At 43.1% G+C, this 25,281-nt stretch overlaps 1 protein-coding gene across 3 annotated transcripts in view; it reads right to left on the bottom strand.

Moving 5' to 3' along the window:
• LZTR1 (leucine zipper like post translational regulator 1) overlaps positions 1–25,281 on the bottom strand; it is a 38,202-nt gene that overhangs the window by 8,841 nt on the left and 4,080 nt on the right. The window contains exons 7-15 of one of the 3 annotated variants that reach the window (XM_054181625.1): positions 23,285–23,342; positions 22,548–22,687; positions 21,387–21,588; positions 12,021–12,173; positions 6,026–6,136; positions 5,114–5,206; positions 4,071–4,166; positions 2,787–2,970; positions 801–970 (exon numbers count right to left, since the gene is read on the bottom strand). In XM_054181625.1, coding sequence (XP_054037600.1) covers positions 801–970; positions 2,787–2,970; positions 4,071–4,166; positions 5,114–5,206; positions 6,026–6,136; positions 12,021–12,173; positions 21,387–21,588; positions 22,548–22,687; positions 23,285–23,342 — 1,207 coding nt within the window. The remainder of the gene's footprint in view (positions 1–800; positions 971–2,786; positions 2,971–4,070; positions 4,167–5,113; positions 5,207–6,025; positions 6,137–12,020; positions 12,174–21,386; positions 21,589–22,547; positions 22,688–23,284; positions 23,343–25,281) is intronic. The other 2 variants (XM_054181622.1, XM_054181624.1) reach the window with 2 other exon arrangements.

The following is a 25,281-nucleotide window of genomic DNA, read 5'->3' as shown; positions in this document are numbered from 1 at the left end:
CAGCATTTACATACTTGCTGCTGACTGCGCTGCTGTCCTCCTGGATGGCTTTCCTTTGCCCAAACCCAGGGCACAAAGTATGCCTGAGGAAGCGCTGGTGCATACTGGTTCCTGTAGACTCACTCTGCTTGCAACCACCAGCGATACGGCCAACTGAGGTGCACAGGCTGCTCAAAGAGGCATTGCATGATCCTGCGCTGATTCTTGGACTGGGGTGGAGGAGCTCCTTCTCTGCAGCTTTAAGCAGAATGGGCTCTGGCCACTGTTGGTGGGAACCAGACCATCACAGCAAATCATGGCCTGAAGGCTGGGGGGTATCGACTCTGTCCTGACTTTCAGCAAATGCCTAAAAGCCCTTGACCCACTCCACAGAGACAGAGAATCGCAGACACATTTCATTTTTCAATAGAGTGTTTTTCAGATCAAAGGCACGAGAACAGAACTTTGTTTTTTCATCAGGCCAGGTGAAAGAACCTGTTTGCAGTCTCTGTATAAAACAGTGGGACCAGAAAATGCACAGTTTCTATCTTGCTGCAGTGAGAGTGAACTGATGAAGAGCCAAAGTCACGCTGCCCTTCACATCCTACAGATATGCAAAAAACATCAAACGCTTCGTAATAAAAACCTACATAATATTCACAAGCAACTGCAGGACAATCCACACTAACGTGTACTCAAGCAACTGTAACTATAGGAAAGAACTGAATTTTCAAAAGCTGGCAGCTTTTGCAAAACATTAATTACATAAATTTTTTTTTTTAAATTTCTTATCAGTTACTTTGTATGCAAAATGTGGTTACCTTTAGCTGATCCAGCTGAAGCTTGTTAGCATTTTCACACACAATGAGCACGTTCTGCAGATCTACGGATGCTTCAATATATTGAAGGCAGAGCTGTTCCAGTCGAGAGAGCTTGAAGTTTAAGGCCAGTTTGTATACATCCATAATGAGCAACACATCCTGCACATGACCTGAAATGACAAGAGATAAAAATGCTGCTGAGCTCACAGAACAAAAAGAGGAACGCTTCTCAAAGTATTTCTTTCTACATCAACCTGAGCATTCGGAATGGTAGAATGGGCACCGACTGGAGTATTTTTATGGAGAAAAAACCCTCCATTGATGGTTAGACAAAATACGAATTGATACTAAAAAAAGGAGTTTCAAAATTGTGGCATGAGAGAGACACCCCAAAATATTTTTGGACAAAGATTTTTGACAAATCTAGATCACAATTTTTTAAAATCCTCAAAAGAAAGCGAAGTCTCTAAAAACACTGACAAGCTCCGAAGCCGGCAGCCCAGTTTCCCAAAGTGCTCAGCTGAAGTCCTCGGGTTTTATGCAGCATTAGCAATCAGCTCCCTGATTCTGACGGACCCGAATGAAGGCACTCTGTGCTCGTGCGTGTCCAGGTCTGAGGCTGGCCTAGAAGAGAGGGCTGAAGGGCAGCAGGGACCCTCAGAGGCCATTGCTACTGGGGCTACTGGGACACCAACTCAAGGAATAATCCTCCATAGCCTTTGCTTTCCTCACAGGAGATCTCTGGCCATCTGCTGTAACTACTTTTTGATAGAGAAAAGCCTTCTTGCATGTCACATGCCTTCCCTGTGTCTAATTGGAAAATCCCATTTGATAAGCATGCCCAATTCCATTAGCTCAGCCTCCAGATGGATCCCCAGGGTGCTGCTCTCTGAACTGAGAGGAACGGCTAGGAATACAAATGGTCGGGACAGGGCCACTGGAGGATCCCAGCAGAAAGGTAAGCACAAGGAGACCGTTTGACGGGCTGGGGGAGGGCAGCAGGCTGCCTGGGAAGCCTGGAACAAAGGGAAGAGCTCAGCGTGATAACCCTTCCCTTGGTGTGATCCTGTCCTGCAGCGAACGTGCTGAGGATCAGTGAACCGGCTGACAGCAGGACCTGGCAATGTCAGCAGACACTAATGAGAAAGTTCCCTCATCCCCACTAATTAGACTTGCTCTCAAACAGGCCAACTCACAGGGAAAGCCTCGGGACTGCATACAAATCGTTCTTTTCCTGAGAGTTACCTTCTACAGAAAGAAAAGATCCTGGACTGAAAATGAAGTGAAGCTTCCAGCGTTAGGATCGATGAACCTCACTTAACTGGACTGCGCCACGTGGCTGCGGCTTCCCCAGCCCCACCAGCTGGAGTTCCCCTTGGGAATCCAGTCTGACTCCCGCAGCCCGACAGACCTCATCCCTCAAACACGGCCGTGAGTTAGATTTGCTGTGGGGGAGCTGAGAGATCTCTGGCTATTACCTCCCAGCCTGCAAGTGGTTTTAACTCGGGGATCTTCAATGAATGCATGAAATGGATTTTTCCTTTCTTGAGGCATTCCTTTGGATTGGCATTTTGAAGGGATGATAACTACTGGCTTGCTCTCCCTTTCTGTGTGGGCTCAGTTTGTAACGGATCAAAACAATACCAGAAAAAGGAAATAAGCCAACTGGGGAAAATGGTCCTTCCAGGCAGGCTGCTGTAATGTTCAAAATACTATGAAATTTTTTGTTGGTTGGTTGGTTGGGGTTTTTTTTTTACATCTTTGGGAAAGATCAAGAACCTGCTTTTCCTTGATGTTTGAAAAGAATTAGGTAAAAACAAAGCACTGTTAGTACACTTTGATAGAAATCTGCTGATTTTTTTATTTCAGGTAAGTAATTAAGTACTTAGAACAGGACTGATCACCTGCAAATGCTCAATCCTGCTCTGTATAAAAATAAATGTTTGCTCCCCAGTTCCTAGTATGTTTTTTACCCTGCTGTCCTACCTTTGCGAGGGTATTTTATTTTATCTGTATACAGAAACTGCATGAGCACCTCGAAGGGTTGCGCCTCAGCCTCTCTGATGGGCACTTCCAGCAGCGGCTGCAGGCGGCACAACTTGACATTCCCACCAATCCCATCCTTCTGACACGTTGCATGTCCCTCATCTTCAATATCTTGCTTCGATTTCTAACGAAACAGAAAAAACATACATGGAAACAAGGCTGCATCAGCTCACACACATGACTATCAAACCACAGGAAAGATCCTTCTCATGACTGCGCACTCTGCAAGATCCAAGATCTCTTTACCTTCAAGATTATCTTGAAGATACCAAGGAATTCATATGTTTTAGACTTACTGTTCCATATCCTGTGACAAACCTGGATCAGAACAAACGTGAGCTCCTGGACAAGGCTCAAAAGCAGCACCTCAGAAAAAGGGAGGAATGAATTCCACTGAGCTCACGTTTCTGCCCTCAGCAGGAGCGGCATTTCTCCTTGGAGAAGGAAGATGTAGGAGCAGGTTCCACAGACCCCTGCCTTGCAAAGTCAGAGCTCAAAGAGCTGCGCAGAAGTATTTTAAGCCCACTCTGTTACTTTCAAATTTCACTTTTGACAGCCTTTCTCTACAGCTTCTCCCAGTGAAGATGGAGGATTGTGCAGTGGCAAAGCAATTAACCAAGGTACAATGAGGCATCTGTAAGTCTTACTGCAGGTTGTGTGCTACCACTTCCTCAAGAACAATAAAATGTTTGCTGCCGAAAAGCTGTAAGTAGTTAAAATTAAAAGACAATGAACCAGAGGCACTAGACCCTCAACTCTGGGAAATAATCAGGAAATACTAAGGTAAAGGGACCAGAGCCAGCCTCAAAACCTTAACACTGCCTTCTCCCTAATCTGTCTAATCTTGCAGCCCATTCCCGATGTCATGCAGCTTCTTCCCTCCCCAGAGTGAAGGGTGCGCGCTCCTTCCCAGGGGTATTCCACGAGATTAAAACTTAGACAGCTACGAGAGCTCCCAGGAGCCGTAACACCAAATCCAGGTCACTGGATTAACTTCGGCTCCTCCATGTTACACTCCTCGCCTGCCCTGATACACATCCAGCAGCCTATGTTTATACTAATTATCCTCTTTATTTTACGTGCTCAAGAGCACCTTAGCATCAGATGCTGCTCCGGTCCTACATCTGTCTCAGCAGATACTAATTTCTTCCCGGCAACCTTATTTCCAGAATTGGGCAGAATAAGCATTACTTTGCCACAGGATTACTTTTCTAAAACACTCACCTGCTTCAACCTCTCCCTTGCCTGTATGATTTTCTTTTTCAGCCACTTGCAGCGAGCTGTAACAATCGCAGTGTGCCCTCGGACTCGTTCTTCCTTCTATCAAAGGCAAAGGAGTAACACATATTACACTTTTATTCCCAAACCACATGGTGACGGCAGATGGCAGAAGTCATAGAAACCTGGGCTGAACTCCAGGTTACTATACATTTAGTTTAAGTTAGAATCAAAGGCAACCCTGCATCTGCTCTGCACATCCAGATGAAATTCTAGACCTGTTTCTCCCAGAGGTTAATAGCAAACACCATTTGGAAAGAGTCTTTGTTCCATTCACTGAGTGGAAGCTGTTGCGTAGGTTCAGCATCACAATATTGCTTCTTAGTGTTGCATCTGACTTTTGGTTTAATTTTCTCTTTTCAAAACAACAGTATTTGTTTTTTTGCTATTGTTCTTCATAACCTGCTTCATCTGCTGTTGAGGATCTGTTAAGTGACCTCTGCGAAGTGTTTTATAACTTTTTACTTTTGCAAAAGAAATGCAGGTAAGTTCAATTTTTTCATGTTTTTCTTCAGAAAACATGTTCTTTTTTAAATTTTATATTTTTTTTTCATTCCTAGAGAATCATTCCCCTGTGCTGCTTTTTTTCATTCTATTTTATTTCAGTAATTAAAAACGGATCTGCATGGATCTGCAAACACTGACCTGCTCCTTCCAGAGGACAGTCGGGACCTCGGAGTACAGAGGTCGTTAGTATCATTTTCATACTGCAACTATATATAATGTGCTCTGATGAATTTGGGTTATGTCTCAGTCACCCACAGATCTTCCCATTTTAAAAGTTTCCTCTCCTTTGCAGCTTTAGAAATTTGTCTGGATTAGTGTAACTTACTGAACCAGACAGACATCATTTTCACCAGGGACACTGCCCTTAAAACTTCATTCCCAGGGTTTTTGGCACAACCTTTGTACCATTTGCTTTTTCCCAGCAAACATGCTCCACAGGCAGTAACACCCCCGTTGGCACCTTTTCAATAAATTCTACTCACCTCTCCCAAAACAAACTCCAAGTCACTGAACTGCCTGTTTTCCCACAGCCTTCCATAATCTTCATGCAGAGTGCATTTAGGGTAACAAGAAAACTAAAAAAAAATAAAAAACCCACAGAAGACAGAATTCATTTCAAATGGCTGTATCCCAAAGCACCGTCATTACATATACTATCACTGGATTTCGTTGTTAACTTGACCTCAATGCAATATATAAAGCAGAAAACACGAAGCAAACCAAACACGCGCAAGGGCTTCCTCTATGGTGAGGGCAATGAAAGATAACGCAGGGTAACATGGAAGAACTGTGTCTCATCACAACTTGCAGATGGCAGGATTCGGTAGCCAGGAGCTCACCTGCTCGCAAGACTTGTCTGAGGGTCCCATGCAATAAAAATGAAGTTGAGTGTAGGGGGGATTTGACCTGGTGTGAGTACCTTGAAATTTAAAATTTCAAATCCCCACAGGGACTGGAGGGGGCAGGAGCGGGAGTGCTGCACGACGATAAAACTTCAACACAAAATGCTCTGACTCAGGAACCCTGAACCTGACGGTACATGAGGAGGAACCGTCAATTTTCAGTTAAACATGCCGGCAAATACTGTCTAACACACTTACCAATAATTTGTCAAAATAACTTGCCATGATCTCTGTTAGGACTTTGGGGCACTGGAGAGCTTGGCCTCACCAAAACATCTGTCCAGATAACATTTCTCAAAAGATTTTAAAGATATACACTAATCCTTGTCAGCTGAATCTGAAATACAAGGGCTGCCTGCAGGAAGGCTGTGAAATGAAAGCCATCAAGCTGACGGTGAGCCAAACCAGAAACTCTGCCACGTCCAGAGACAGAGCCAGAAGGATTCACGCAGAATCGGTGTCGATGCTCGAGTACGTTTATCAGTGAATTACCTGGAACCGGTACATTTCTCCACTTCTGATGTTATTGTCCACTGTGCCGCCAAAGATGTACATAGCATCTGAGATAACAGCTGCGGCGTGGAAGAGCCTCCCACTGGGTAACTAGGGAAAGAAAAGGACAAAATAGGTGAGGGAATAAATAAAAGCCTTTTTTTTTCTCCCAAGAAAAAGCACCTGCAACAGATCAACAGTGAGAAGGGAAAATGAATGTATTCTGAAGTGAACTGCATCCTAAGATTGACATTTATTATATTTTACATTTGTTTCCCAGTGTATTTAGAACATACTTTCCAGTCACGTTAAAAAACACCTATTTATTGCACCTTCTAATCAGAGTGGCACGTACACACGGCTCTACGCATCATGAGAGTTACAAAACGTATCATCTACCAAACTCAGACTCAACGCAGAAAAATAAAATGCATCTCTAGAAACAAACAGATTCTGCAAACGTGATCACTATGCAAACTCAGCGCTTATTCCGAATATTGTCGGGAACTCGAAAGGCAGACGATCATCTATCCCAGCAGGATACTGAACTCCAGGCTTGTAAACGCATGCCTTCCCCACAGCTTGCCGGGGCTGAACCATCTGGCTAACGCACCCCTCCAGCAATGGCAGATCCTGCACAGAAGCCCAAAGTTGGAGATTTTACAGAGCTGGCGCCACGGAGTCAACTCTCCTTTCTCCATCGTGCCAGGCCCACAGAAAGTAAAGCCACCCCACACGGCACGAAGCCCCAGCTATTTATAGGAGTGAGGGATCGCACCGTCCCATGTGACACAGTTCACCTTGGAATTGCGAAGTCGGATGATTTTTGAAGTGGGAAGGAGTCAAAGCCACTGCAACCCTCCTGCATGGGACAGACCACACCATTTTTACACATCTCTTCTGAGGTTACACAAGAGGTAGCTGATCAGATCAGCACATCTCACTGAGATATCTCACATAAAGTCTTCAAGTGGTGACAGTAACTTCTTTATTTTTTTCCTAGTTTGATCAGGCTTGTTTTGTCTTCCAGGCACAAATCTCATTAAATCTTGGCCTAGGAAATAAAAATCCCTCTGGTACAAGCGATCTTCTCTTCTCGTACATATTTATAGACACCACTCAAGTAAACTCAGACACGAAACAAGATTATGTTTATCTGGAGAGATATTTTCCACGAAATCATGCTGACTGGCATTTTTCATTCCCACCGAGTTATCCCTTTTACCACAGCAGCACACAACGGTCTCATTTACCTTGTTACTCACCAGACTTGCCATGACTTTTTCTTTTCTTGAAACTACAGCTTTACGGACGCAACCCCCCTTGCAGCGAGTAGACCTGTTGGGGTTTTTTTCTCAGATGTACAAACCACAGATTTGGTCACCTTAAAATGCACGTTTGCCTGCGCCAGTTTAACAAGCCACCTAGATTCCTCTGGATAAACAAGACACCTTCTGTCTCCGGCATAGTTCATGGATACTTTATCAAAGATACTTTAAAGTTTGTGCTAATAAGTACCGTGATGGGAAGATTATGGAATAATATTGATCTCTTAGCACCTTCCTGCTGGGCCCCTGCTCGATACCTCTCCAAAAGAAGATGAGATTACTGCCAAATAGAATTTATTTTATATGGCCTCTGTTCATTTTTAGTAGTAATCTCATTAATTAAATAAGATGTACTGACTGAAAAAATCAAACATATTTCGGTAGTTAAAGATACCTCAGTGACCTTTATCAACTGGACCTCCAAGCTCACCCCAAAATACGAGGTTTGCTTGCTGAGACCTATTTCCACACAACTAGATGGGCTGACATCAGCCGTATTGTTCCACCCACAAACTGGAAAAAAAAAAAGAACTATTCTGTCAGAGATCAAATGCAGGCCACCCAGTTTATACTTACTCAGGTCATTTTCCCTGCCATTTTTAAAAAATAAATAATACTTTAGCTTTGCATTGAATTAATTCCCAACATTCTCTCGCAGTTGCTTTTATAAAGCAGCCATTGTATTTAACAAACCGTGCTTTTTTCAATCAAAAAAACTTACAGCATTTTCCTAATTGGTGCCAGAAAGGAAATGTGAATCATCTGAATATTTAACCGAGTAACACTGTACTTGCTAGTCACATCATATTTAACTCAATCTGTAAGGAACGTTACAACGATGATTTCTGATTTGTAATGGTTGGTACCGGAGTGGTAAAGAAACCAGAGCTTTGTCACTTACTAGTAACTTAAGTGATCAAACCACCCTAGTTTTTAAATACATGTAAAGAAATGTAAAATATGAAAGGACAGCCCAGAAAAAGGAAGGCCAAATACAGTTCATCAAAACATTGTGCAGCTGAGGGTTTCAGGGTATTTGTTTTGCTGAACCAGAATAGCAGAATTCAAGCCAGAACAAGCCCTCACACGGTGACAACCCCCCTGCCGAGTGGCATGACGCCGATGCCACCTTCGAGGAGAACAATGCTCTGCCCTCCTAGGACTAAAGCTTTGGCCAGAGAAAAACTTTGGCCCAGTGCAAACCAGGGGAGCTGGGTCCTCAAGAAGAAAATATTCAGGGCAAAAAGGTTAGTAGAGCTCAGGAGCGTAAACAGCTGGAGAGACATAAACAGCTGCAGAGACATGCTGGGCTCCACGTTCCTCATCCACCAACGCCGGACGCCAAAACTCTGCCCTATCTTGAATTTTTTGTCGGGAGACTTCCAAGCTGCCAAATCCAGTTGCTGAATATACTCAAACCTGGTAGAGTTTATATGGAACAGATACAAAATAGTATCTATTTTGCTAGCTGGGATGGTCAGAAATCCTCCCAGAATGTGATTCTGCAGAGGAAAAGAGTCCATGAGGGAATTCACAAAAACGGAGAGACAAAGCTATGCCCTGTATGCCAAATTCAGCAGTCCAGCACCGGAGGGTTGGAGTTACATGGCCTCATCTTAAACACCAGAGAGAACAGCCGTTGCTCTGCTCACTGTCCATGGACCTGTACACCAGAACACACGCTGGTGACACCATGCGGTTTGTCCTGCCTAAGGCTGAGATAATTCAGGTGGCTTAGAGCCTACCAGACGAACTGAATCTGGATTTCTTTTATGCAGATGTTTATATATCTGTGTCTTCCTCACTACTGGGCCGAGTCTCATCCCTTGTACCAATGCGCACAGCCAAATCTGATTTCATAAAACCCCAAGAAGGTCAGTTCATGCAAAAGTGGGACAAGAATCACTGTCCGTAATAGAGCAAACCTGTCCAAGACCTGAAAGGCCAGTATCAAGAACCACAGGGCTGCAGCCACTGGATCATAATCCCCTGTAAGAGCCTGAAAGAGAGTACAGCTACCCCGATTTTCAACACATAATCACTCCACTATAAATAATTGTGTAGGTAGAAAATGGCACACCATATTTCTCCCGATTCAAGCTATTCCTTCCTTGCTACAGTTTAAGCATTAATCACATTAACACAGAAAAAAAAGCTTCTCTCCTTCCTTTCCACAGTAACCGTTCCTGCATTTCAAAACGTATGCTTCGCCTCTCATCTTCCCTTCACTAGGCACCTCCAGCTCTTTCAGCTCTTCAGTGGGGTCATGTTTGCTCGTTGCTCTTACAGCTTTCCTATGGATTCTCCCCAGGGTCCACTCATTTGTACTTCATCCGTCCGCACAAGTTGCAGTTTATTAGAGCTGCCTCAGACAACGAATCCGGCACTCAAACATAGAGTGAGTGACTCCCTGCTCACACTATAAGCCAAGGTTACAGTTGGGAACTCCTGCATTCGGAGAAACAAAGTCAGCATAGGGTGAACACGAAACTGAGCCTTTCTTTTGCAATATAACACATGGATCCTAATTTCTGTCTTTTACAAGCACAGTCTAATCAGCTGTCCCATATCCTGCTTGTGACACAGGAATGTGCTGGTCATCCTCATCTTACAGTTGGCAAAAAGGCTCAAAGAAATTGTATTAATTTTCTGAGATCACAAGGGAAGACAGCAGTAGACTAAAAGCATGTGCACAGCCTGCAGGATGTCTTTCAGCTGCCTGCTCTGGGTAAAATTTTAAGGTTATTCTGGTACTTTCTGCATCCTAATTCCAGCTGTTAGGGCTCTGAATCTGATGTGGAGAAGTGCAGATTTCTGCTTAAGAGCTGCCAAGCAATGAACATACAGTTTATGTGATGAATCCGTCAGGGATTTTTGGACAGTTTTCTTCCGATGTCCTCTTGCCGCCTTTTCTCCCAGTGTTTCACCTTGTCAAGGCCCAAAATCCTGCCAGTAGTAAGACCTCTACAGCAGTTTCTGCTGCTTATTGTTTCACTTGAAGCTAAAATCTTCCCAGCGTCACCCATGTTGGTCTATCCTTTGGTCCTTGCCCATTAGCTCCCAACTGGCTCACCACCCACCCCAAGGCAAAGCTCCAGGCGCTCCTTCGCCATGGAGCACAACTCCTTCTCCTCACCTTTCCAGCCTGTCTGTCTGGTCAAGTGAGCAATCTCACTGTCTCCAACAGGGGCAGAGCCTGCAACTGTGCACGACCTTCTAATTCCTCCTGTCTCCCGTGCTACGTGTGTTTTGCAGAAGCAGCTGAGATGGGCTGTTTTCACAAGAGGAGAGCAAGAGCTTTCCCAATCCTGTTGTGCGCCAGACACTTCTGCCCACACCTTCAACTCCTCTTCCGATGATGGCAAACGTTCCCCAGTGTACCTTAGTGTAAATATTCCAGGTAACAAGGTGAGAATTGCACTCAGGATTATAGTGATAAACGGAGTCATTACACCGAAGAGCCAGACCTGTGTTAGGTATGCTTCATGATACAGGTGTACCAGTACACCTACTGGTAAAGTCCTCCTGGGAGAATAACAACTGCTACCTAAAACCAGCACTGTGCAAACGTAACTTGAGGCTGGCAGGTGAGATAATCTGTGAAAAACTGTACTTTCGATTTGCAGTAACTGTAGTTTCAGTAAAGGTTTCTGCTGGTGCAACTCCAGATGGTTGCGTGTGAATCCAACGCTAAAAATCACAGACTAAGATGCGCTGCCAGTCTGAACGTATTTGTCAGCTCTAGATCCTATGCTTATCTCTCAGCCGACTTGATCTCCTTACTTTATCAGCAGTGCCTGACAAAAAGAATTTTAGGTTCATTCCTGACACCTCTGATGATGCAGGCTGGCACCCCTCTCTGAGACACACTGCCCCGTTTCATCTGTTGAAGTGTTTTCTCTATTTGAGTTAATGAGATTTGCAGTCTGAGGCTCTTTTCAAGCTGGAACCTCTGCTTTCAAAAGCAGATCTCATCAGTCACCTTTGCTTCCCTTTCAGTATACCTTTGCACACTGGCATGATTCAAGCCATGATTTTCAAAATTCGAGTATATCCGAAGACTTTTCTTTTTGCGTTTCTTGTGCTCAAAACTCACTCCGTACCCTGTCTAGACAGCACAAATTGAGTTTGTCCTGGGATGCTCATCAGGGTTCTGGTTTGACTTACAAATCTGTGCATTAGCGTTGCTTCTCCTTGTGGTAGAGCACCTAGCAATCATTCAAATAGTTGAGATAACAGCCCTGAGCACCATCGCTGGGGCTGATTCCACACACTCTAAAATAAACTTAGTTAAACCTATGCAAACCCCTACATAAACTCATTGATTTAAATTCTAACCTCATCAGGAATACATTCAGCTTCACTTAAGTCCCGAATAAATTAAGTTGAATCAATGTAAAAGTAAAATCAAATCAAATGAACAGTTTCCACTCAGGGGTCAATACCAGTTTTCTACAAGCAATTTAGAACTCCTATGTGCAGAGTCAAGGCTTAATGGTTCTTAGTTTACAGTTTAAGATGAAATAGCTCAAGATAAATTTCAAGGAGAGAAAAAAGGAGTGGAGGAGAAAAAGCATATACAAGCCTGGAGTTTATTTCTCTCTCCTGGAATAAATTTAATTTGCATTTTTGAAGTCTTTTTCACTTCCAAGTTTTTATTTATTTACCTCTGAGTCTGCTGTGGGAGGTTGTTTAATTGTTGTTATGCCGAAATCTAAACCAAATACATCCCGAGATTTTTTTAAACCATGTTCCTCCAAGGGCAAGGAGGGAGCTTCGTCTGGGGCAGACACTCTCTCAGCCACTTCTGGATGGGACACCTGGGTACAAGATTTAAAAACAACAGTGCGTAGAAGTATAGATGGGAGGCACGAGAGACTGGACACGGAGCAGGAGTCCCCCTGTGGCTGGAGCTCCAAAAGATTGTGTCCGTGTATCCAAACCACTCAGAATCAGTCCAGCAAAAGCACCGCCGTCTCGTTTGGAGCCTACCACTGTGCCGGAACGATTTAACAATTTAGTTGTGTAGTTTTCTTGTGGGTTTTTTTGCAGTGACAGAGGTACACAGCAATTAAAATCTTAATCATTAATTGCTTTTGGTCTGCCTTCTTCCTCCCATGGTTCTTCATGAGAAGCTGAGGGTTTTGTTTACTGCAAGCAGGAAGAATGCAGATCAGGACCAAAGATGGCGAAGAGGCAATAGCTGTCAGCTATTCCCACAGTCTGACAGATTTCCCACATTTTGGCTTGATATAAAAACGGTGCAGATGGATCATCACAAAGTGACAACCTGTACTTTATGTCAAAGCTGACTAAAACATTTGGAAGACAACACAGTGAAACCTTTTCTATGGCTGACAGGTTACGCTGTGGTGTGACGACAGGCAACATGCAGAGAGGTCACGCAGCCACCGCTGCTCCGCCGGAGAGCCATGGGCTGCTCAAGGGCCAGGCCTTCGCTGGCCCTGCTCACGGTCCAGATGCAACTCTTCTGTGCCTCTGTCAAGAGATCTGGGTCAGTTACAAAAATGTACTTTCTTGCAGTGAGATTCATTCTCTTCGCTGTGAAGAATATATTAGCTATACTATTATTGCGGGCTGTGACTACTGGTGTTCTTTTCAGTCCTTACCTCGTCTCTCTCATTCATTTTCCAAAGCATTTCTAACATGTTTTCAGTGCTTTTTCGGATTGAAATTTCAACACTATAGTGTTGTGCAATAGTAGGAAATAGCTAAAATCAAACCCACCGCAGTTGTTTCAAGGCTCTTCTTTCCCATTTTCTCAGTTTCTCAGAAAGCTTCTTATATTTACAGAAAAAATTTCAACCCTCCTCACCTTCGTCTGTGAGTGAGCAGGTGTTAAGGGAGCTGATTATTGCACTGAACGCCAAAGCCAGTGCAGATGCGCTCAGATCTCTTTCACAATCTAGGAACGATGGGCCTCTCAAATGAAAATAATGAGACCTAAAGCCACCAACAAACAAACCTGGTGAACCAACATAAACTAAAAGGTAAAAAAAAATACCTATTTTTCCTCTGAAAGTGGAAGAAAACTTAAGCCCAAAGGAGATGTCACTACTGGTAGCTGTTTATAGTCCAGAGATATTTCTACACTATCATGCCAGACAACAGCATAAAACTCAAACAGATGGGCAGACAGAGCTTTGGATATTCGTTAAGTTCAAGGAGGTTTAAGGATTTAAAATGTTTTCACATGCTGGATGCAGAAAAGCTATATGCTTTTCAGACACAATTGGAACAGACTCGTTTCAGAGCAAACTTCAAGACATACAGCTCTGCAAATTAACAAAGAGCAGACGGCAAATGTGGAAGGGCTTTACCATGCCTCTGCTTAGACAGTTATTCCTTTCTGATTATGGCAATGGACTCATCTCCCCTCGCTTACGGCTGGGTCCACTGCGCCTTCGTCCTGAGAAGGTTATGGAGCAAATCCTCCTGGAAGCTACTTCCATCGATGGTCAGCAAGGACTTACCAAGGGTGAATTTTTTCTGACTAACCTGATAGTCTCCTACAAAATGCTGAATGGCTTCACAGATTAGAGGAGGGCACTGTGTTCTCAGCAAGTCTGTGGTTGATACCAAATTGTCTGGAGCAGCTGGAATGCTGGAGGCTGCTATCCAAACGGACTTACCTACATTGGAAAAATGGGCTGATGGGCACCTCATTAAGTTCTGCCAAGTCCTGTCCCTGGGACAAAGTAATTCCTTGCAATGATACTGGCTGGGGACTGGCTGTCTAGAAAACAGCTCTGTAGAAAAAAACCCTGGGAGTCCTGGTGGACAACAAGCTGAAGAGGATTCAGCAGTGTTCTCCTGCAATAAGGTCAACAGCATCCTCAGCTGTATCAGCAGGTATGCAGCCAGCAGGTTGAGGGAAGGGATTTTTCCTCCTCTATTTAGTATTTCTAAGACCACATCTGAAGTACTCTGCCCAATTTTGGGCTCCCCAGCAGAAGAAAGGCATTGACCCACATAAAGGAGTCCAGTGGAGGGCTACCAAGATGGTCAGGGGTTGGAGTACATGATGCACGAGAGAAGGAAAGGCAAAGGAAATACCTTACTGTCTGCAACTACTTGCAGGAGGAGTGCAGAGAAGACAGAGCCACTCTTCTGAGAGGTGCCCGGTGGAAAAACAGCAGGCAACAGACTCAAGTTAGAGCCCTCAATATGAGAGGAAGATGTCTTTTATCATGGTAGTGGACAAACACTGGAACAAAAGCCAGGAGAGGCTGTTGGATCTCTGTCCTTAGAGATATACAGAAATGGACTGGACAAGGTGCTGAGCAACCTGTCCTAACCAGACCTGCTCTGAGCCCAAGGTTAGACTTGAAACCTCTGGAGGTCCCTTCCAACCTACCTGCCTTTGTGATTCTAAGATTTCCTCCTGTTCTTCAACATACTTTAGATCTGGAAGCCCAGCTTAGCTCTTGTTACAATGGAAATTTAGTTACGTCTAAGATGGAAATTCAGCCTTTCCTTTTCCCCTCTTATTTGCTGGTTGTGCCATACAAGAAAACAGGGAATTAAAAATCTATCACAGATACTTGGAAAGGACCTCATCAAAGGCTATTTCCGTTCCTCTGCCCCAACCAGGGTCAACAATACCTATTTCATTCCTGAGAGAGGTTCATGTAGCCTGTTCTTAAAGTCTTCCAGTGGTAGAGACTTCTCAAAACTTCTCATGAAATCTGCAACACCGCACTACTGTTAGCAAGTCAAAAATATTTTGTCTGCAATGTATTTATTGAGATCATCATACCTACATTGCCAACATAAATTCATCTATCAAAGCTTAACAATGGTGTAAAGCAGAGGATCACCTCAGCATGTACCACTTCCTCATAGGAAGCAGTTAATACAGAAGAGGGATTGTCATGGATTGTGGCAGAGGATAGAAAGTTGGAGACCACGATGACGAAACCTACAACACAGGATAAATCACTAGATACAAAACAAAGTCATAAATAACAAAAGCTTGTTGCAAAATCAGCTCTTCTAGAGATTTTGCAGTTCTGATTATGGTAAGTAATAGGGGATGGGACAGTGGACATCATTTGATAATCCAGTCCACACTGAAGATAAGATTTTTCCATCTGGCATTCACTGGAGAATGCTGCCTGGAAACAGGGAGGTTAGTTCTTCAACAATGACATTCAAGTAAGTGCCATTATCACTGCAAAGGTAAGAATATGAGACAATCTTTAACTTATTTACAGCTGTAATAAAAGTAAACTCTCTTTTCTTTAAAATAATTTTAGTATTTCGGTTGCAAATTTAGAAAGTAGTGTTAATGTATAATTCATCAGAGAGGATGAGGCACAGTTTAAAGTGCAAGTATTGCGAAATCAAATGAATGTGTCTCAGGAGATCACATACCGAAATCTAACAACGGATGACAAAAATCAAGTGGCCAACCGTTCGCTTCTTTTGGGCACCGTGGTGCATATTCAAAAATCGAATTACTATAACAGACTTTTGGGATTTTAATCCGACTTCCTGCATAAAACAACCTACAAGACTTCCTGGAAGTAGTACTGAAATGGAGCCTTTCTTTTAGGAAAACGCCAAACTCTTGTTTAGAGGTAGTGAATAATCTACCAAAAAGCTCTGATAAAATGTTTTGAATGAATTATTACCCTCGCTCTTTACAATTTGTAAACTTTTATTTCCCTTCTTTTTTAGTCTGAATATTTCTAGTTTCAACTTTAAGCCACTGGATTGTGCTTTATCTTTTATCAACAGATTAAAAAGCCTCTCTTCCCCAGGTGGGCCAGTGAAGAATTAATTTTCTAAACCTTCCCTAAAAAAGACTACGCTTCCCAGCTGGTCACTGTGTTTCCCAACCTTTAATAATTTTCAGATTTCTTCTCTGAACAACCTCCTTGATTTGTGAACACAAGGTGGTGAGATATCATACTGGAAGATCTATCTAATAAACAGGGGGGTAATGTATTTATGTGACTAAATGATACTACCCTACGGCGGCTTCTGGAGCCAAGAACACCATCAGCACTTCCAGCCATTTTACACTGCAGGGAGCTTGTCTCAGCTACCCACAATGACTAAAGTTTTTAAGTCATTGTTTCCAGGGATGCTGTAAGGGAAACTATTCAGCATAGACCACACGCCCTGTTCTTAGACGTACTGCCTTACGCGCATACTGAAATACGTATTGTTTGTGCCCACTGTAAGGAGAAATCCAAATCACTCTGAGTGGACTGTTATTTTAATCATCAATTGGCAAAACTCGGGATAATTAGTAACTATTAGGGGAAAGCTGTGATCTGTTTTCTTTCAAGGTCATTGACAAAAGTTTATAGCAATGCAACAACAAGAACCAGTCCCTAAAGGACCTAAGCCGAGTAACTACTCCTCATTCGAAACCATATTTCCTATCTTTCAGTTATCCAACTTTATACCCATTTAATGGGAGTCATGTTAACGCTGTATTGCTCTAATTTCTCACCAGTAAGTGAGCTACAGAAATATATTTCTTCTGCTTATCACCCACATACACCTGCATCCCGCTTTCTCTGGGAGAATTCTGTAGAAACGTGTAAAAAGCATCCCTCAAAAAGGATATGAACGTAGACCTGACACACAGAAATCGAGCTGTGCAACAATCTTAACTACAGTTACTCTGATAACCAGGTTTTTATAAATATTAACATTTTCAAGATGTCTCTCTCCAGCTTACAGAGCACAAACTTAAAAAGGTCACTGGTACGAAGATCCTAAATTTTTAAAAAATATTTTCTAAAAGGGATGCAAGTCTGAACACTACGTATGATTTATAAACATAAATCAATCGGTCTCCTGTCTAGACTGTGAAATACTAAGTTTTATCTCTCCTAGCAGAACACGATACCCTGACAACTACACTCACCACATCTGAAGGCAGATCTTGTCAGGGGCCTCACTGCAGGAATTCAGGGGTTTGTTCTCATAATAACGTGTTTCTTTTGCCTGGAGATACCTCAACGCGCGTAACTGATCTCTGCACAGGGAGACCATGGCAGACTCATCCACAGTGGGATGACTAAGTCCTTTTAATCCTTCTTAGCTGCCCACAAACCACATCATCTGAAGAAATCCAGAACTGTGCCTCAAAGTAAGCCAAAGAAGGTTACTAACACATTAACCTCCCGTTTTGCTTATTAGAAGAAAAATTTAGAGCTTTGAAAGTCAGAAATTTTTATTGCTCTTGACTTTAAAAGGCCTACTTGTGAGACTAAAATGTTTCGCAGGCCAAGTTTTAGAGATTGCTCGCCAGTGCCTGCAGTCACTGGGAGATGATGGTAATTCACCTACCTGGTAAGAGGGGAGCGACCTACAGACAGTTCAACTATCCCACGCACTGACCTTCTTCAAGAATTGCGAGGAAGGAGAATTTGCTTCCTCTTCCTATGACACCTCATCCTCTATGAGGCACCGCCTGGTTCCACACATCGCTTTTGATTCTGCAGGACTGTGTCTACAAACGGACGTGCGTCCCTCCTGGACCTCGAGCTCCTCTGCTGGTCCCTGCAATACACTGCTCTGCTGCAGCACAAGCCGTGACTGCTGGGTGCCCGCGTGTGACCGTCTGCCTGCTGGGAACCAACTGTGCGAGATGGGGCATTTTCCCTCTTACTGCCTGCTGATCTTTTATGCTGTTCCAACCCTTTTCAGAAAGCCAGATATTTTGAGTTCAACAGGAAAAAACTCGAGGCCAGTAAAGAAACAGGAAAATACATTTAAATTATTTTTCAATCCTCTGATAGCCCTGTATAAAGGAAACCCAGCGCCTCAGGAAGCTTTGGCAGTGTTACGCAGGCAGGCATGGACTCAGATGTGATATTCCTCCAACTGCCTTTGAAAAGCAGAACCCCCAACTGTGAGGATCATCTAACACAAGGGATGGAGAATAGCTCTGTATGCTCTATAAAATATATATGTACATATATTATAGCATCAAGACGAAGGCACGAAGAGCTATGGATTGCGATTGTGCAGTTCAGAAAGCATGTCTTGATATTCATTTTGGAGACATCCTAAAAGCATAAAATAGGAGTCCCTGGTTTATTTTTGAAGCACTGACCTGTTCCACTTTAGCTTCTCCTCTTCTATTTACTAAGCCATTTTCCCACCCTCCGTGCCACAGCAAAGCACTGTCAACAATTTCAAGAGACCCGGGCAGAGAACTAGAACAGGGCCACGGCCAGAATCCTTTCCAGTTTTTGTTCTGTTTACCCAAAATGCAGAAAACGCAAGACTGAGACAGTCTTGCACCTGATACTTGACTGCTGCCTGTCCTCAAGAACTGCTTCTACAACCTTCCTGGAACTCACCCTGCGCCACTGATGCTCAAATTGTGCCACCTTCCCCAGGTAAAAATCTTGAGATTCTTCAGTCTCATGTCACTTGTCACCTTCCACGTTGCCCATAACAGGGTAGCAGGGGCAAGTATCATTTCTACCTGACAGCCTATTTCTGTTACTGGCGTATGTACATCTGAAAAGTCCAAATCACTACCTGGATCACTCTGAAAAGTGTGTCAGGGCTGGCTCGGTCTTAGTTCAGAGAACAAGAAAAGACTGGAATGGCAGCAGTCTCTCTCCTTCAGCATAAGAAATCTCTTCGGCAAAGCGCTGTAAAAATCACTACTGATTTAATAGCTAAACCAGCACAAAGCCTTCTTATTTTGGACTCTGGAGGCTTTACCCACTCAATGCTAAACGTCCAAAAGAAGAAAGAATTAAGGAAATCTGTCACGTGATTGTAAGTATGACAGTTAACCTAGCTATAGTGCCGTTAAGCAAAGTTGTAATGCAGCATTTCTAAGATCATATAACACAATACAGAAAAATACAAGAAGGACATACGCTGTACAATCCACCCATCCATTAGAAAAACAAAAAAAACCCCAACGCTATCAGAAGCCAAGACAGATTATTCTGCTGCACAGTAAAGAGGTCGCCATTACTTCACACACAAGCAGAATCCTTCAAGTGCTGAGACAGCATTGCACTCATCGTCTTCTATTTTGTTTCAACTTAATGTGAATAATTTTGTTCACAGATATGGATAAGAAAGGAAATGTCGAGTTTGGAGTGTCCGGGAAGAGTACGGTATTAGAGATTCATTGCCACTGTTAAAAGGCTTTGCCAAAAGCTCATAGGAACTTCAGGAAAACAATTATGAGAAATGATCTAGTTATCTCTCCAGAACACACTAAATAATTTAAAACTTACTTAAAATACCCAAAGTCTCTCAGATCTTGGAGTTAATCAGTCTCTTAAGAAAATATACTACCACGTGTTTCAACAGTGCTTCAGTCTCACTTCCCATTTCTACAAAATCAGTCTCTGGATGCAGTAACTGAAACTTCAAAGTACAGTGCACGCAACCGACAGACAGACACCCGCCTGGAATTACAGACAGCCCAAGAGAAGGGCTCTGAAATATGAAATGGAATTTAGCAGGGGATGAGTCAGGCAATAATGCTGTTCTACAACACTGTCAGGAGCAGCTCTGCTCTTAAAAGCAATAAGCAATCACATCGCGAAAAACCAGTGACCGGCGAAGCCTTCCAAATGGTAACGCTGGCAGGAACAGAACGGAACCTACGCTCCTGAAGGCAACTGTATCTTTAAAAAGTTGGAGATGCAGTTTTAATAATTTTATGGGAAAAGAAATCAGCTTTGTAAAGCATAAAACAGGCTACCATGAAATACTTTCGTCAAATAATTTTTCAAAATGAGGCCGGCGTGCATTGTTAATTGAAGAGCAGTGTGTAAATGGCATTTTCCTATTCATCAAATGCTGAGTTATAGGCAAACAAACTAAAACACAGTGCAACAGCCAAGGATGTGAGCACCTCTGTCACGCCAATTCCGGCAAAATCAGTAAAGCTGCATTTGATCCTAATTCATGTAATATTCATCTCTTTAAGCTGTAACTTTAATTTCTGTAGTGCTCTGTAGAGCACACAAACATCAAATATTTCTTCCCCACAGATCAGCTAACACACTCTAAACCCACTATTACATCAGCTGCACTATTTTAACGTGGCTTAAGGAAAAATCTATTAAAATTAACAAATACAGTCAACATAACCATTCTAAATCCAGGAAAGACACATATTAGCACAGGCTTCCAGAAACCTACTTTTTTGTGCGTTCTGGGAGCGAAATGATCAGAGGCCACTGAAACGTGAACTGAAAAGCGTCCTGAAACCATGCGAACCCTCAGCACTTCAACTTGAAATACCAGGTTACCCCAGACACGGTATCTACGAGTGAGCTATGAAAGAAATTTGACGTTTTATCATACAATCACTGCACTGTAATGAGTAGCCCCAAAGAAACACATTAACATGTTCGCCATCCATTTTTTTTATTTATTATTTTCTCATTTGGAGTGTCTACTTGACCCTTGGTGGTCCACTGCCTTTTTACATGGAGTAAAAAACTTAACTTTTTAAATTTACATATCTTATTAATGCAAATATGTTCAGAAAAGCCATTTTTTAGCCCTCCTAGGATCTCTATTATTATTTTACAGTAGCAAACACCTTGGACTTGACCTGAAAGGGAAATGCTATACCATCTAATTACAGAACTTATAAGATTTTAGGCACACAGGCATTATTACAGTGAAACAATAAAACCTTGTCTAGTTTTGAATTCAGCTTCAACAGCATCACACAGCCAACCACACAACCACTGGTCCACACAGTGAATTCATTACAAAGCTTTGTCAAGTAAGGAGTGACGCACAACTTGAATTACAAGTGTTTTATGGTATTTCTTCAGACAATACTAAGCAAAGTTTTAAATGTGTCCACACTGACTAATTTTTAAAGACTGTTGCCCACAGTATTTCAGCGGCTGAACCATCGGTGAGAAGGAGCTATTACTATTTAACTAAAAGTCAATGTACTTGTCAAAAACACGTCCATAGCCTGACAGCAAAAATGGGTCAAAAAAAGACAGAGTATAAAAGGAAAAAACAAGTGCTGAACGTTTTACCTCACTGTCTGGGCTGGGCTGGATAACTTCCCAGGTCTGAGAGTCCACGTCGTAGCAGTGAAGCTCATTGGGCAGCGTGTTATCTGCAGCACCCCCGAACACGTAGAGATGCCGGTCGAACGCAACCATTGTGTGGCCGTATCTTCGCTGTGGAGGAGGAGGGGAGCCTCGAAGTAAGTGCTCGGTAGGAATTCGTGTCCAACTGAGACAATAAACATAAAACAGTACATTTTTTTTTACAATCATTTTCTGCAAAGTAAGTTTTCTAACTCTCAGACTGTAAGAATAAAGAAGAGGAGCTCTATTACAGTACTTATCGAAACCTGCGTGAGAACAGGCAACGACTAATCCTGCAGATATCTGAGACACCTACGTCAGCGCCGTGTTGCTAAACTTCTAACTGAAAACGCGATAAAGGCAACATGGTTCTATAGCCCAGATGTATTTATGTAAACCCCAGCAGCTCAAAGACCACAACCTGGGAAGGAATAGGTGATCTCTCATCGCACATTTTGACAGATAACCCTTCTAAGTAAAGGGCACCATGCTGATACCAGAGCCCATTTTGGTAAGGCATGGCTTATTCGCTACAACATCATGATTTCAGTCAAGGTCTGGAGGCCGTTAGCTGTCGTTTCAGTTGTGGTTCCATTTCACCCAGTAACCAGCCAGAGCAGGTCATCAGAACAGCCCAGTGTGTCTATATTCCCACTTCTTGGCATTTTTCCCACATCAGACAGGCCACACTTTCAGAGCAATGGTCAACACTCTGAGCGAGTCACACCGAACATCTCAAACTGAATGCTCAAGATTTTAAAAGATACTATGCACTCGACATTCCCCAGTGATCTCATTATGAACCAGCACTTCACAGGACCTCTGTCCGGTTTTAATCAGGTAGTCATATGACAACCCACTCTGAATACACTAAGATTCATACTTACTGTTTAAAGTGAATCTACTAAACTTTCTGTTCGACCTAGCTGATGCACACAGCAAACAACAAAGTCTCATTAAAACAGTCCACGTTTTATCTTATCTACGCTTATCTACCCATCATGAGATGCAGTATTCTTCCTCAGTATCTCAAGTCTGTGCATTTCTCAACTCAAGTAGTCAAGGATTATGTGGATTTTGTGCGACTTAACTGTCTACACTTACATCTTTTCCTTGAATTCAAACTGAAAGAGATTATTGGTAATCTTTGCTCCACTCTGGCCAGAGAAAACAAACATCTTGTCTTTGCAAACAGCCACAGGAAAATTACAGCATGAAGGAGGAATTTCACCACTTTGTTCAATCTGAAAGATAATGAAGTTCAAAATTAAAAATTTATTATTGTAGCGCACAACTCCGCATGTTGAGTATGCTGCAGGACCACGCAACGCATCAGCAGGCAGACAGACCACATGGTGGCAACGGCTGCAGACAGCCAAGTCCCTATAAATCTGGCTACAGGTAATCAACTAATGCTGTGCTTACGCGTCTGCACAGACTAATTTTACCGTGGATAAAAAGGACGGGAGGCCACATTTCTAAAGCCCCTGATACTGCAAGGATCAGGACTCTGATCTTGACAGCCAGCCAGCAAAGCTCCCAGTCCATGGCAGTGGTTAAAGTGGGAAATGCAGCCACTTCTTTCTTACAGAAGGCACAGCAAAGCCACCATGGGCAGTCTAGGTCCAGTTCACAGATTCACAAGCAAAAATCACACTTTGATATACGCTTGGTTTTCCAAATATACAAACAAAATGAAATTTGAACTGTTTCTTTTTCAGCTGTGTGACAAATACATTCTGAAGAGAGTGCAGTTCAGCATAGGAAATTTTAAATAATTGTGTATGAAAACCAAAAAACCAAATAATTTCTATGTGTTAGTTCCAATTAAAGCTTCTTACCTCTTCCCAGCACGTTAGCTCTCTATCTTGTAGGCCAATTGTCCACATATCATTTAACCTAGGTTGTAACACAAAAAATGCTTGATTTGAAACAGGGTTTTTTTTGGAAATTTTTAGGTCATGGACTTGGAAGGACAGAGATCCTATTTTATCAGCATTCCTTCTGCTGCACAGGAAGAATCTCCTACTTTCGCTAACAGAAAAAAACGTTAGAATCTTTTTGTGCTATACCTAATTTTATACCACCACCTAAGGTCGCTTTAGCATCTTTCTGGTTACAAGTATACTACAGTTAACAGTTACACACAGCGCCTCTGCCGGGAACTTAAGGATTTGAGCTATTTAATCCTCAGGATTTTTACAGAAATACCCCTTATTACCCTGCCTTCTTCTACCCATCCCTGCTAACCCCCGAGACTGACCACGGTAATTATTTATGTGGCTGAATCCTCCCTCAAACACAGCACGGATGAAGTGGGTAACCTGACACATCACTGACTGCTACGTATCTGACTGTGCTTTTCCCAGTACCAGTTACTCACAGACAGCTACAGATGCTTCCTTTGTTCAAATCTGCCTGGAGGCTCATGTTCCACAGAAAGACGTTTTTTAACACGATTAGACATATTTAACATAAATTAGACAGCTCCTCTCACCCAATCCCTCCTTCCAGCTACTCGCGGTCCCTGGGGAACTCCCTAAGCTGAAGCTGAGCAATTCCACAGTCATGCATCTTTCTCCAATTCCTCCTCCAGAAATAAAGATAAGATCCTTCTTTTTTTTTCCAATTACCAGCAGTTCTCCTGGAGACTTTGAGGAACTGATAACTTTTATGCAGATTCTCCTCAGAAGAGGCACCCCAGCATGTTGAGGCACCTCCTGGTTTGTGATAATCTCTACGTGCTCTCATAATGCAAATATTGTGCATCAACATAAAATACTTCTCAAGTTCATCAAGACAGAGAAAAAATATGTGTTTAGAATTGATTCTTCCCTGACAGACTAACAGCAACATAAAGAGCCACCATCTGGGACAAGGCACCAGACTCTCCCTACCTTCTCAGTACTGCTCATTTCCAGTCCCTTCCCATCCAAAATCTTCTCTCCCTTCAATCTAAATAATCTTGGTATTTCAGTGCAATATCCCACCAAGAGTATCACGTTTTTTCAAATAAAAAACTGACATGTTGTTCTTAGTTCTGTCATATGACTTCAGAGAAAATCCATGCTTTGTTCCGTAAGTCTTCAGCGACATCAGAAGGCATGTTGCAGGTATCTTTTGAGAAATGCTCATTTGCCAAAGATCATTTAGCATCTTTACAATCAAGAAGGGTGTCAAATTATACATCCATAGCCATTCTGAGTCACCAAATTTCTAGGTTTTAAACACATACTTATTTGAACATGAACTGGTGAGATGCAAAAATGTAATGCTCAACAACAGGCTGAGTCTTGCAAAGCTCCAGGGATGTGTTTAAAACGCTTGGTATATGAAAGAGGTGGGCCCAAGCAAACCTTATGAAGTTCAACAAGGCCAAGTGCAAGGTCCTACGCTTGGGTCGGGACAATCCTCATTATCAATACCGGCTGGGGGATGATGTGATGGAGAGCAGCCCTGCGGAAAAGGACTTGGGGGTGCTGGTGGATGAGCTGGCTGGACATGAGCCAACAATGTGCGCTTGCAGCCCAGGCAGCCAATGGCATCCTGGGCTGCATCAAAAGAAGTGCGGCCAGCAGATCCAGAGAGGTGATTCTGCCCCTCTGCTCTGCTCTGGTGAGACCCCACCTGGAGCGCTGTGTCCAGCTCTGGAGTCCTCAGCACAAGGACATGGACCTGTTGGAGCAGGGCCAGAGGAGGCCACAAAGATGCTCCAAGGGCTGGAGCCCCTCTGCTGTGGGGACAGGCTGAGAGAGCTGGGGGGGGTTCAGCCTGGAGAAGAGAAGGCTCCGGGGAGACCTTCCAGCCCCTTCCAGTCCCTAAAGGGGCTCCAGGAAAG

The sequence above is a fragment of the Rissa tridactyla genome, chromosome 21, assembly GCF_028500815.1.
Source record: "Rissa tridactyla isolate bRisTri1 chromosome 21, bRisTri1.patW.cur.20221130, whole genome shotgun sequence".
In the NCBI taxonomy this organism is placed as follows: domain Eukaryota; kingdom Metazoa; phylum Chordata; class Aves; order Charadriiformes; family Laridae; genus Rissa; species Rissa tridactyla.
This window is presented reverse-complemented; position numbering and strand designations above follow the sequence as displayed.